The sequence below is a fragment of the Vanessa tameamea genome, chromosome 6 (assembly GCF_037043105.1).
Source record: "Vanessa tameamea isolate UH-Manoa-2023 chromosome 6, ilVanTame1 primary haplotype, whole genome shotgun sequence".
Classification (NCBI taxonomy): Eukaryota; Metazoa; Arthropoda; class Insecta; order Lepidoptera; family Nymphalidae; genus Vanessa; species Vanessa tameamea.
Genome location: NC_087314.1, coordinates 12,425,313 through 12,440,732, shown reverse-complemented (window position 1 = coordinate 12,440,732; position 15,420 = coordinate 12,425,313). Strand labels below are relative to the sequence as shown.

The 15,420-nt window shown below is 32.5% G+C and overlaps 1 protein-coding gene across 1 annotated transcript; it reads right to left on the bottom strand.

Annotated features, from left to right (window-relative positions):
• Positions 1 to 13,802: 13,802 nt before the first annotated feature.
• LOC113396365 (protein amnionless) lies at positions 13,803 to 15,181 on the bottom strand. Its single transcript, XM_026634279.2, has one exon. It carries the CDS (start codon positions 15,103 to 15,105, stop codon positions 13,828 to 13,830), a length of 1,278 nt encoding a protein of 425 aa, XP_026490064.2. The 5' UTR covers positions 15,106 to 15,181; the 3' UTR covers positions 13,803 to 13,827.
• Between the last annotated feature and the right edge of the window lie 239 nt (positions 15,182 to 15,420).

The following is a 15,420-nucleotide window of genomic DNA, read 5'->3' as shown; positions in this document are numbered from 1 at the left end:
GAAACTATATCAAATCATTAAAAAAAAACTATCTATCTTATAATTATGAAGATACATAAAAATATTTTTTTTAAACCGTGTTCTAAAATGGGTAGAAGTTGGATGGAACTAGTTTTTCAATTCAGTTGCAAGATTAGTAGCACTCATAGTACACACCTATCGTTTATGCAGCATGGGAAAAAAGATAAGTAGTGAAAACTACACCATCATATAAAATCATATATTTTCCAGAAATATTTCGAACATTTGATAATAATATGCTTCAATGCATTTTGTGGACAAACAAAGACCTCAATATTAATATTTCTTACAATACCAACATAAAATAAACATAATAAGATTACAAATAATTCCAAAGTTATTTTATTCAATTTTTTTTCGTAAGTCGATATAAACAATTGGAATTTAGTCAAATTTCGTGAGTTTAATTTCTTAAATTGAGTTCTGAATTTTCCAATCCCGCCCGCATTGTTGTAAAAATAATACAAATAATCTCGCACGAGCCAATTACGGTACCCTAAAAAAATTACAACAACAATTTCCTGAAGAATTGATCGAACTTTTAAAGTTAATCTATGCCGCCACCCGGCTGTTGCCGTTGAGAAATTCAATTTATAAACAAGTTAGCGTCTCGTTAAAATTCTTCCGATGTAATAAGCCAACTTTGATAGGGTTGCCGACTTAGAACATATTATTCTAAAGCACCTTTACTTATATTCCGAAGTACATGTAAACACGCGCGGATCTTATCTCAAAATTATATAATTAGAAAACCTTTTTATTTCATAATTTAATCTCTCTTTCTCTCTCTTTCTCTCTCTATCAATCACGATGTATAAAGTGGCTATTCATAGAAAATAATACACTTAGTTATAAGATATTTGTAATTCGGTCAACTTAAACAGGGCAACGATTTCAAATGAAAAACAATAAACATAATTAGATGTTACATAAAATATAAGATTACTTTGAAGCGTGTCTCATTATTTGATCTCAACATAAGAAAAGTTATAGAAGTATTGACGTAAAAACATAAGCGTACATATTTAAATACTTCTAAAATAGACACCCGAACTATCTACACTTTTGCGAATGTCCAATCCACAAATAAAAATTATAAATAGAAGTTCTTAAATTAAAATATCTATGTATTTTGCTCAAAACATATTTAATTATTTTTGATGCATATTAAATATAAACGCGAACCCTGGCCTCCTTTAGGCATTTGTTAAATTTTGGATTCCTTCCCAGCTCGAGCGGTCGCGAAACTCGCTATTAAAGTTTAGTATAATCACAGTATCGGTTACTCTTCGATCATTGCAACGGCGCTCAGCTTCCTTCGCTTTTGAATAAAATGTTCAACTTTATAAAATTTATTTCGATTAAAACTAATAATTAACAAAGCATGAAATAAAATGAATCAAATAACTAACCAAAAATCCAGCATTCTGTAGATTAAAAAGTATTATTACAAAACATTGGTAGAAATGAGATACACATAAAACATACGTTGTCAATGTATGTAAGCGAAACACGCGATATAAGTTAGACATAAAAAGCTACTATACTTTTTTTTTAAATGTATCAAAGGCCTAAATTATACGTCCAGAAAAAACAAGCAAATCACTTTATTTTTTTTTAATAATTCAAAATCATATATAATATAATCTCCTCCTATGATTGTGAATATGATGTATCCGACATAGTCCCGAGCGAATGCTAGTTATGTTCCACATAGGAATTACATTCGTCATACCAATCAAAACGTTATTGATAATTTGATCCTCTGACCGGATCTATTATTGAAAATTACGAGTAAAAGTACGCACCAAAATGAGAAGATTCCCAGTATGGTATTACGATGATTTCTCATTCTATTCCATGTTACCGCTAAAGTTATTAATAGTTAAAATTAATAAGAAGCTACAGAACTATTCTGAACACCTTATCGCCACTAACACAAATATGCCCATTTTCTAGAAACTCAACGTCTGTTTTGAACGTTATTCCGCCAAGTTACGTTTAATTCTAGAATATCATTTTATTTACGAAGAAGATATGATACTATTTACTAAGATAAAAATTTACATAGACATGGTTATGCCCAAAAAAAAACTATTATACACACATTGAAAATTGAGAATTTACTTTGTTTTTAGCATCTGTATCGAAGGCCAGATTTGTCTCTTTCATAAAATGTTTCTCTCATATCCTCGGCCTGATTAATTATGCAGACAGAATAATTTGCATTTGTGTCACATATTTGTGTTTACACTTTGTCTCGTTCGCTGCGGTGGATGAAAATATCGCGAGGAAACCTGCATATTTTGTCACACGTTGAGGCAACAACCCGGTATGTAGCATAATGTTGATTATACAATTTAAATTATATAAAATAAAGTTACGATTTAATTATTTATAGATATTACTGTTAAGTTAATATACATGTTAACTTACTCGTAGCAAATGTTTATACCTTCGAACATCATTACATTTTTTTTATTAATCTGAATTACTAATTATTCTGAATTAAATTTTCTTTAACGCGTGAAAAGTTACGATTGCTATGACATGTAAACTTTGCTCTTGTTTATTTAACATATTAAAAAAAAAACTTTTCATAAGTGACCATAATAAATTACGTTCCACAATGAGAATAGTATGGAAAATGTCTAATATGTATTATAAACTACAACAGACACTCTTATCCAAATCCAAATCCGGTCAACTAGTAATTGATTTACACTGAATCTTAACATAATGATCGTGGCAGCGTATCAAACCTGTTACCCAATTTAGACAGAGCCTTTTATAACGTTCTCCAAAATATTAAATTTGAAGCAGGAAATGAAACTGTACAGTCATTGAATTTAAAGGTATAACCATACTTATTTTATCACTAGCTGTGCTCGCGACTTCGTGCGCGTTTGAATTTAACAATAACAGTATTGGCTGCGCGTGGTACTGGACATTGCAGCATGACTTTATCATTATTTTATATATAATTCTAATATAAGCCTAAGTTATTCCTTACTACATCAGCTATCTGCCAGTGAAAGTCCCGTCAAAATCGGTCCAGCCGTTCCAGAGATTAGCCGGAACAAACAGACAGACAGACACAAAAAAATGTAAAAAAAAAGCGTTTATTTTAATATTACAAACAGACACTCCCAATTTTATTATATGTATAGATAAACTTTTTTTTGTTATTATTCCAGATTTTCTCCCTAGGTAATAAAAATGAACTCATTACCAAACTGTCACAGAAGTCAATCTCAAAAACTTGCCAAATGCAAAGATAATATTACAGTTTAACAGCAATCCCTATTTTTCGGAAAAAGATCAGACATAGAACCAACGGCTTCATGCTTTCTGAGGTAGGATTACAGTTGGTAGCTTGCTAACTTCAGTTTCATTAAGAATTTCTTGACGGGAAAAGCTAACTTTTACTAGCCCTCGACGGAGTTCAACGAAGTAGTTAAACTTCAAATGTAAACTTGTAACCGGAGTGGACATAACAATAACCTATAGCGTTTGGTTTATTGATAAAGTCTTTTATAAACTGTCATATTATAACGGTTTTTACCCCTAAATATAAATTTGCATACTAAAGTTCCAATTCCACCAAATGCATGTACGATACGACATCGTGACGTAGCACCTTGTAACGTAGTGTAACTTTGCAACGTCGTGCAGTTTATAAACGTTGCGCATTGTAAAAATTAACTTCAGGACATCGTAACATGCCACGTTGCAAGGTACGACATTGTTCATACCAACTGTAATTAGCCTCTACGCCAGGTTTGCATCGTTAGTAAATAGAGCACTGCACTGGACCGAGAGATATGGATATAGTACACACTTGTGACCTTTCTTCTTTAAAATTCTCATAGTCCGACGTTGTTATATTTCATTTTTAAAGAAACAACAAAGGTCAAATTTCAAGGTCGCACTTGATGTCAGAAAAGAAACGTTTCTTTTGCAATCTATCAAGTCTGTCACGTATACAGAATAGAGAGCGGCCTTTCTACATATGAAAATAATTTTACATCACAAATACAAGACATGTATACCAATTAAATCATTTTCTCTAAAATTTGTTAACAAATTTTGGTACATAATTATAACACATTATGTTTACATGAACCCTTCTTATTTATTAGACAAACCGCATGCGTTTCGTTATAATGATACCTAATTTATTTAACGACTCCGGCGCCCTTGGTTGCTTAACAACCGTATTCACTCTGGTCACATTACACCCTTAAAATCCAAAGAACATCAAATCAGAAATGTCATAAAAACAATCAACAGATAACGTGAAAGTTACAATAAACTACTTCTTTCATTTTAATTGTTAAATCATCATTTTTACGGAAAGTAAAATACTTAATCATGCTAGTAAATAAAACGGAGAATTACATTTGAATGTAAGAAATGATCCAATCGTTAAAATACATTTGTGAAATTTAATACTAAATTCGATAAGGAATGAATCGTATTAAAAACTTTTTGAAGTGCTCATCATTTATAAAAAGTTTTAAATGAAGAATGTGATAAAGAATAAAAAAAAAAATCTAAGAAATCATATTTAAAGATAGTAGGACTATATTTCTTGTATTTTTTTAAGGTTAACCATAATTTTAAGCTCATCTATTGATTACCAAAATCTCATCAACGCTCTTGTTGGTAATTGTATGCAAATAAGAGATCCATTAAAATATTTTTTGAATGTTTTAATGGATATAAAGACGTACGTGGTAAACATTTATGACATTTTTGTTGTATTTTCTCTTCTGTGTCTGCATTAGGCTATTTGCGGTCGCTCACTGTTCTATTTCCCTGCATTAATTTTAATTGAATGTTCTAATGAAGATTTAATTACTTCTGACGCCATTTTATTTAATAAACACCGCTTGTGCTTGTTATAAAATTATAATAGAACTCACAGGACTCAAGAAATATTTCATCCTATTTATCACCGCCTAATTATTTATTTAACACATAATTTTTATAATTTTGGTACTTTATCACACATCGTTTTGAAACAGAAGACAATAACAAGTCGTAAGTTATATATATTATTTAATATTCATCTTTTATTTTTTTTAACTCTGTTATTTTTCTTGGACTTGGAAATTAAATTACTGCGCATCAATTTTCGAACGCACAGGTGCAATAAAATGTGTTTAAAATTAGTAGGTTAGGGCAAGGATAAACATACATCTTTTTTTTTAAATTTGTATTTCATCTACAATCGAATGAAACATAATCATCATATGTTTTAACCTAACTTGAAGTAAATATTGAACATTGACACTTGTAAATAAGTTACAGTAACCATTATACCCGAAATCATCGGTTAAGATGCACGCGTTGTAACCATTGGGCCATCTCGGCTCGGATTTCGGGTTCAAACCCAGGTAGGCCACCACTGAATTTTCATGTGCTTAATTTGTGTTTATAATCTCATCTTCATCTCGTGCTCGGCGGTGAAGGAAAACATCGTAAGGAAACCTGCATGTGTCTAATTTCAACGAAATTCTGCCACATGTTTATTCCACCAACCCGCATTGGAGCAGCGTGGTGGAATATAGTCCAAACCTTCTCCTCAATGGGAGAGGCGGCCTTAGCCCAGCAGTGGGAAATTCACAGGCTGCTAATGTAATGTAATGTAACCATTATACGTCCAATAGTTGTGGCGTCAAATTTTCTAATTTTAAAATATTAATTAATATTTAACATACATATAATCAATATGTGATCTATCCACAAGTTAATTGTCTTTTAACGTGCATTATTAATTATTATTAAATCAAAACGATTCTGTAAGAATGCACTTCGTATTTCACTCGTGAAATGTTTACAACCGACATACACAGAAACAGCGTATTGATACGTGTATCCTTCAATCTTTAGAATGACTAGTGGATCTCCCGCGAAACTTTACGCGTTTATTCAAAAGATTTTTAGGAATTTCTAAACCTATGACAGGTTTTGCTTTGATTTCATTTCATTGTAAACTGCAAGTCACTCATCCACAATTGGCGCCAAAATGATTACACCTTCTTTTAAATGATTTTTTTTATGTCAAATATAATTTATTAGTTCAGTTAGAATTGGAGTTTTTCGATAACGATTTACCTTAATTTTGTTTACGTTTTTCATTTGTTTTTTCTTATACAGCCGTATCCGCTCGCTAACCGGCCAGTAACTTTTTTCCACTCTCTGAAATTAATTCTTTGTTAAATCGTAACAATTTAGTAAATTGCAATCAAGAATTATATTTATTTTTCTGACTGGAGCTCTTTAAAATGAGACCATAACCGATATTTTACGTGCAGCTGTCGTCCCATAATCACTGGGACAAAAATCGGCTTACGCTATTAATATATAAGATTATAGTGAATGTCGCATATTTAACGCTCGTGTTCTGCGGTGAGTTTCGAGTTTCTTCTTACAGATCCTTCTGTACTTGCACAGCCGAACAGTATAGTCGTAGATAACCTACGATTATATTGTTATAGTTTTATCAATCAATCAACGACTTGTTTCGCATATTTCACGCTCGTGTTCTGCGGTGAGTTTCGAGTTTCTTCTTACAAAAGAAAATCACTTGTAAGTTGGAACAATATAGTCGTAGATAGACTACGATTATATTGTTGTAGTTTTATCAATCAATCAGTGACTTGTTTCGCTCTTTCGTTCTGCAGAATTAACGCGAATATTATTACTTTTTAATTTATTTATATATTTATGCTTACTACTATGAATTACCGATAAGAACCGTAAGAAACTGTGTAGTTACTCCTACATCAAAACGTACTGAACTTTATATCACGCTAATACGTATAATTATACGAAAACAAAGTTCTATCATTATGGACCCCTAGTTACAGGTAAACAATGTTTCTTATTTACAGCCAATGATACTGAACTCCGGCTAATTTATTTTTATTGCTAACCAAAGAGCTCACGTTTATTACCTACCTCTATGACTGCGGACCTTCCTCCAGATTTATTTGGGCAGCTGCAACCTTTGGAACTTCGTCTATAAATAAAATGCTTTTAGTGCTAACAGCCTGTATCGTGTTAATGCGGTTATTTACAATTTCATTTAATGTTCGTACAGATTACGTACACCTATACATATCGGGTCTAAGGAGCTGTTTTTAGAAACTTTGATATAAACTGCTTTACTTTTTTAATTTATAACTCTGTTAAAAATATATTCAAATCAAAATTAACTCTAAAATGGACTCTTGCTTCAGCATAGTCTATTATTAAGTTAAGGATATTATAATAAAGGGAAATATATCATAGGTAAGAAGAACACATCAACCAACGAAAACTTTAGGAATGTCATTTTAATTAAATAAAATATAATGTATATATTTTGAATGGAATTTATACATTCCACGTGGAAAAATGAGGGCCAAAGGCATTCTCTGAAAAACAGAAGTATAAAAACTGTCAAATTCCAAACTCCACGATACTGAGAATTTATTGATAAAAACTCCCATAACTTTTTTATATGCTTGATCCAGGGTATGAACTAGGACCTCGAAACTTACCGTGTTATAAGTGAACCACTGCATCAACGAGGTTAATAATAACTTAAAGTATTACGTTTGTATTCAAAGCTTTTATAAAAAAAACATGAGCATTTTGTATCAAAAGAGGTCTTAAATAATCTACAATATTATAATAACCATTCAATATTTTATGACTCTAAGTAACCATGAAAAACTTAGTATGTGCTGGTCGTGTAAGGACTGTTTATGAATTTCTAAACACTATAATATCTGGTAAGCCCAGAGGCGTCACCGTATGGCGCTATAATCTAAATATTAAGGCATTTAATATTTATAACTAATCGCTAGACCCATTTTCAATTGCATAGAATATTTTATACGTTATAATTTACATTATTTACGCTTTATAAGTATCAATTATGGTTTTAGAAGAGAAGCTATTCGGAATGTATTTGTAAATAAATGAATCAACAACAGGTCATTTATCTAACATTCCGCGACATGTTTACAATTTCTCGATAAATCACCGGCATTAGAGGTACCCTAAGTGAAATTAGAATAGCACATACTAACATAGATTTTATATTTAATTGCCGTCTCTTTAAGGCGACGTACGTGGTACCTTATTAACGCACAACGCTATTTCCAAATCGTGCCACAGTCGCACAATATATAATCAGGGAGTGTCGAACGCGTCGAGCGACCGCAGAGAGCCCTCGACGCGAGCACACTCGAACATCTGTCGAGGCTTAAGTTTAAGCGGCGCCGTGAAAAACGAGGGATGTTTTCCATTGTAGGAAACTAAAGTATCGAGCGTTTTAACGGTCTGATGGACGTTCGAGTGATACTTAAACAAATATTGTACACTTTTCGTTTTTCTGTATGACTAATACTAAATATATTATTTAAAGTTAAATAAAGAAAGTACCAATTTCAATGTTCATTAAAATAGTGTTTACACAAACATATAGAACCTTCAACTGTTTTATCAATCGAAGAGATAATTTCAATCGTGTTTAGCGAAAATTCATTTTCATCAACATAGAGCCAGCCATTGTTTAAATAGTTTGTCTTGAAGTGTTATCGTATAACGATTCAGTTCTCTTACCTTTTATCGCTGCCAATCTACGGTTAAGGAAGTAATCAGGCAGTTAAATCATGTTACACGATCAACTCGCGAAGCTGTTGCTGTTACTGGCAACATAGTAAGACCAGAGTAACGTTACAATCTCAACATTGTTACAGTTTTAAGGCGTCGATGTCGCGTGTTTACAACCAATCAATTTCCTCGCGCGAGTTCTAACACTACTAAACACTTAAGCTGTAAGCAAACGGAAGTAAGAAAATGTAGTGTTATTACAACAAATAAAAATATTGCATATCAAAGCGTTAAATATCCGTATAAAGAGATAGTACTACAAATTAGAGTCGAGGTGCTAATGTCAATAGCAGTTTTAATTTAGAACAATTTATTTTTTCCAGAACTCTCGGCCGTTGTGACTTAATCATTCTTAATTTAATTTTTCTCGTATCTGATTGTGATTTAATTAAACTCGATAAATTATGTACTTTCATATTAGGTCTAAATTATCTGTATCATTTTAATAACATATATATACTAATATTATAAATGCGAAAGTAACTCTACACGCTTAAACCGCTAAACCGATTCAGATGAAATTTAGTATGGAGATAGTTTGAATTCCGGGCATGGACAAAGGCTACTTTTATTAATTCACCCAACGAGGGGTAATATGGGGGGGCGACGGTTTGTATGCTATAGGTAAAGTTTTATAAATTATGCGCGTGTAAAGCCACAGGTTTAGCTTGTGACAACATAAAACATGATTTTATGTTACTCTAAACGAGCCTTAAATTCGAATTATATAATTGTGTACATAAAAACATTCCAAATGAAGCTACAGCAAACATAAGTCGCTACTTTCGAAACAAAAGATCATCTGTGCCGGGATAGATCGTGTGAATTAACCTCGTTTGTGCGACGGCTCCATATAAGGCTAGTGGAAAGCGCACTAGCCTTATTAAACGGAGCACAATAGACGCCTAATGTACGTTTAGTACCCGAAAAAGGCATGCTTAGCGCTTACACTGTCGACGGCCGGCGCTTGATTAGCCACAGGAGTTGTTCTACATAGCTACATTGTAAGGAAACTGCTGATCTAATGCACGAATTATGTTACGAGGCGGATCGTTTAAAATAGATTATATTAAAAGCCTTGTTTGAACACTTTACTAAAATTGCGATCTAATATATTTCACAACAACCAACACGCTTCGAATTATTTATAAAAATCATTTGATAATACCCGATTTTTATTTCTTGAAAAATAAATTAAAACTAAAAACACTTCAAAAGATTAAGAAATCAAGAATCCATAGAGGAACTAACAAAGCCTTCTTAACTGCTAATGGCTCTAAACGAATAATTTATCTTCCACAGAGCTCGCACAATGCTTCAATCCGGGCACTTCAATTCAAGAAAAATCACCCCAGCATTCTCTCAGCATTCATGTTCCCTATTCTCAAAACCCGAATACGTTTTAGAATTATTCTCGAATCACGAAATAAGATCTTCGTAATCGAATTACGGCCCTCTGGTAAATAGTTTTGAAATACGGGACGGCGGAACGCTAAATAGATTGGTGTCAGAGCACTGATTTGATTTGCTCAGTCGACTTTTGTTGGGGATTCAATAATACTAACATTGTAACCGAAATGTTGCTGGTAATACGAACGTCAGAAAAGATTTGTATCAAATCTTAGCCGATTTATCGATTCTTGAACGCTTCGAGGATGTCTAGTAGATAACAATTTGTTAACAACTGTAATAATACAAGTTAACCTTGAGGTATTGCTATTAATTTTATATACATGCGATGCAAAAGTTTGTGTGTTGTATTGTTCTTCTTAGATACCATAACGATACTACTCTACAATACTGTACGTAATAGTGAAGAAGTAGAGTAAAACAACCATCGACGTGATTGCCTTTTCTGAGTTTAAAGGCTGGAATGTGATAGATACTACTGGTTTATAGGGAAAAAATGGAGCAAATTTTTTTTTAAATTATTTTGACGACCTCCGTGGTCGAGTAGTGGGTACACCATGGGTACGCCACTCCGAGGTCCCGGGTTCGATCCCCGGCCGAGTCGATGTAGAAAAAGTTCATTAGTTTTCTATGTTGTCTTGGGTCTGGGTGTTTGTGGTGCCGTCGTTATTTCTGATTTCCATAACACAAGTGCTTTAGCTACTTACATTGGGATCAGAGTAATGTATGTGATGTTGTCCAATATATTTATTTATATTTAAAACCGTAGATAGAAATTAGTCGTTTCATAATTTCGCCGATAAAATTGTTAGCATAGGTATAAATCATTTATGTTTTAAAAGTTATGAGTTAATATGAAAAAAGTGCAAAAACATAGAAAATGTCATAGGAGCTCCATCGGTTTATGGCGTCGTAAAGTGCAAGTCGACGCGCTCGAGACGTACACGCGCCCGCCGTGACAAATGTCTAAATTCGGGCGTGGTGCTAGTGAGCGAGGAATAAATTTAGTGACAAAATATCTTATGAATCAATCATCGTATTCATAACGGATTACACGTTAATCAATTACTCATTGAAGTTATACTTCTTTTGGTGTTCTTTTTCATTCTTTTCATCATTTTAAAAAAATGATAATAGCATTTTTTTATGATGTGCGCGCACAAGTTGACATGTAAGATACATGACAATTCTGTTAGCTAAACCATCAATTAAGTGTTAAGACGCTCGAAATGGGCAACTTCACCTTGTTTAATTTACATTGTGTATTTTATTACAACTTTAAATTGTGAATGTTAAAATTTTTGGGGGAATCTCACAGTAGTGGAAAAAAAAGAAGAAATTACTTTTATCATAATAACAATTATGATTACTGTAATTAATTATTTCCATGCAATTAAAAAATATTTCTATTAGCCTGCATTCATTCTTACTATATTTTTCCTATGACTATTTATTTTTATAAGACTACGTTGCAATACTGATAAAATTACAAATAAAATACAACGTAACTATAGCTCTTTGCCTCCAATAAGTTTCCCAGCTCTGGATAATATAGACTCTTTCACACAATTATTATAGTCAACACTATATGTTATTTAAAATAAATATATATATATATTTTTTTTTTTTTTTTAAATCATTGGTGGATAGGATTAGGAACGGTTGATGAATGCCTTTTAAAAATAAGCGAATGTACGAAGTATTCGTCGTATGTGAATGTGAGTTCACTTATTGTACTATCGTCAATAGTTAGTATAAAAACTAGACTGTAGTAAAATAACGCCTGCAACGTGCTTAGATAAAACAAGAAATAATAATAAAAATATAAATATAACATAATAGTCAAAATCTTACATAAAACAATATCTGAACAGCGATCTAGTTTCACGAAAAGGAAGTTCAGTGATCGCTGTTATCGGTAAAAAGTCTACGAAAAACGGGCCAGCCATAAATGTAATATGAAGTATAGATGTATAGAATAAGAATTGTATGTAGTATTCTACGTGTGACAAACAATCGGACGAATGGTTTAGCAAGGCATAGAGGATAAACATACAAGTAATAATTTATATTAATTAAGACTAGTAACAGTTTTAATCATTTATTTTTATTCATTTAACTTTTGATGATAAAACATTGTTTTTTTCTTATTTGTTATTTAAATCATCGCTAGCAATCGCAACGTACATTTAAATTTATAATACTCGAGTGCAGGCATCGTTGCGCCTGACTTAGCCGGCTATGATAAACGCCCAAGGGCTCGATACTTGAAATAGTTTTATGGCTAATATTTTATAGCTACTAACATTTAGTGGCTTATGCGACTAACAGAAAGTTATATTAATGATAAATTCATTAATAAATTCTAAAGTTTATCTGCTCTATATATAAAATATACGCAATGAAATAGTTATAATTGTTTTTATAGGAATAAGATGAATTCAAATAAAATTAAGCTCATTTAACACTCATAAATATTTTATTGAAGATGATCTAAAGAAGATCGTTGTTTACAACAAACAAGTACCATTAGTATATTCAGGTTGTATTTATAATTAACATTAGTACGTTAATACTTACAATATTTTTCGAAGTGTTTTAAAATATATTTGATGTGACCTTTAATATCAATGTGACACAAATGTAAATTATCTTTAAATATATTTAAATAATCAGCAAACCAATGACAAGTGATAAATAAAGATAAACTAAAAACCTCACATAGGGATTGAGCTAAAAATACGCGTCACCAGATACAGCTGTCTAGCGTCATTACTGAACGTCTGAACGTCATCGTAGGTGTCGTTGACGTTTCGCGTAACGCGGGAAGAGACATAAATCAGTCTTCACAAAAACAATGGGCAAGCGACAATGCCTGATCGTGAGTACGCGTTTTGTTCCATGTTGAAATGGATTGAACGTTCGTATGTTTAGAGTGCGCTGATAAAATACTATGCATTAAATCTATCATTTAACATCAAAAAATAGTCTTACTTTATTAAAATAATATAACATAATTATATAGCATATATTTGAGATTTCCACACATTAAGCATCATAGCTCTGACACTAGTATTATACTCACTAGAGAGTCCCAACCTTAGAAATGTGCTATAATAAATAAAAACTTTTTGATTTTTTATAAAAACTGTTTTCTACGAAACATATATTTTCTGACAGTTACACGATTATGTAATTAATGTATCATGCAATAATTAGATAGCCACATGAACTAAATGTTTGATTAATGATTTGAGATTGTCGGTTGATAAAGATAAACGCATGTATAAACGTAAGAAATGCTTTTGCACTCTCTTTCGTCGTACTAGCATTAAAGAGACATGATTAACGACTCTCATGACAGTCCCGTCTTTTGAGCTGTTTTGAAGAAACCCAATACTATTGATTGAGATCACATTTAGCAGAGAAAAGGCAAAGACACAAAGGGCAGTGCCTCAATATTGGACTAAGCTGGATCAAATTTCTCCTCGGCTTTATTGATATTCCATATATATTGTTGAGTTTCCAACTTCTGTGCTGTTTGTCCAAACTTTGCTCTCGGTTTGTTTAAAATGTTTACTTAAAACTTTTATCAGTCGGATCCATTTCCATGATGACTTTTCTGTATTACGTTGCTTAAACTTTAGCCTTATTAAGTTTAGCTTTCAAACAATGATTCGATACAATAAAAATAAAAATATGATTAAAAATTTAATACCATTCCTATTCCTCCATAACTGACTCTTCAATTAAATTCTTCCTTTTTGAGTCATATAACGGATTCCTAAAGGCAGTACCTATGCTAGATCCTATTGGTGCAACTGAATCTCTTCTAGTCAAAGAAACCACACTCTCAGTTCTACGATCAAACCTTGAAAAAAAGCTGGGGTGACTTCGCCCTATAAATGGGAATCTAATTTCTGGTAATCTATAATAGTAAATGTATATACCGACCATTACTAAAATGACTGTAAAAAACATTGACACAAATATCTTTCCTCCCAGGCCTGATCTGTAAAGAGGGCTCCCACTAATCTGCATCTGATGAACTATGTGTTTCTCCATGTTATAAGCAATAGTATTAACGACTTCAGCACTAGTTCCACTATATTCATTCTTGTCGACGACAACGAGCTGCACTTTATTTGGTGGAAGTCTTCCAACGTGATAAATCAAACTGTTTTCTCCAAAACTATCGATCGTTCTTCCCACTTGCTCTTTAAATGTTGTTATATCAAAACTTCGATCGATATCAAAAGCTATAATGCCTCCGCATATCTTACAACAATGTCCAATAGGTTGAACAGGATTAATACAGGAAGGTATAGGGCAAAATTTTGCTGAGCAATCAATTGACAAAATATTATTTTGACATGGACATCCTGCCAGTGACGTGCAATGACCTCGTCCTATAACAATTCCAGTGTCTTCGTTTTTATTCAGAACAAACTGCTGAGTTTGATCTGACTGTTTTGTGACGTAATCTTTAAATTGCACTGTATCCAAATTTTCACCATTTATTTTGATTCCTTGAATTCTCTGAGTCTCATCTGGTAAAATAACTGTAAAATCAGTATTGCTTGGAAATTCAGCTACATCATCAAAACAAGGAACCCTTTCAGCATCTGGAGTTGCCTTATTAAATTTAGTCGAGGTCCACACATCTGGTTGAGCCCAAAGTGAGATAGACTTCTCCGTATAATACGAGTTGCTTTCACTCGTACAATTTACATCTGCAAAAGGTCCAAGTTCAATTAAGCCTTCAGCTAAAATCAGTTCTCCTTCCAGTGGTAATACAAATCCGCCCACTGATGTACCAGACTCTATTTGGATCGCGTTAGCAAGACTTTCTGGGAATATAACTGTTTGTTTTGAACAAGGTAGTTTGCCATCCTTAAAATTATTCGGCAAATTGAAGCTCGTATTAGGTAACCATGTCACTTTCGCACTAAGAGAAATTGAAATATAATTTAAAATAATAAAAAACGTAGTCGAATACATACTTGAATATGCGCAATGATCGAATGGTTGGTTAATGAATAGTTAATTCGTGAGCCGATTGTAATTGGATATGAAATGATGTCTGCCCGTTTGTTATCTGCGTTCCATTTCACATTGACACGGACTATCAATTTTAAACGCACGCGGTGGGTGGAGCCTTAATTACATGCATCGATCTAAACATCGATTGGTGTTATTCTAAACCAAGAGAATCTTAGTCATAGCGATCGTGAATAAACAAAACATAAGTTTTAATCGGGTTACGGATATCTACACGTATTGTAATAATGTATTTAATTACACTTCGTTGTAAGA

Excerpts from the sequence above, each read along its gene's own strand:
- LOC113396365 (XM_026634279.2), bottom strand. The coding sequence starts at position 15,105 with ATGTATTCGACTACGTTTTTTATTATTTTAAATTATATTTCAATTTCT.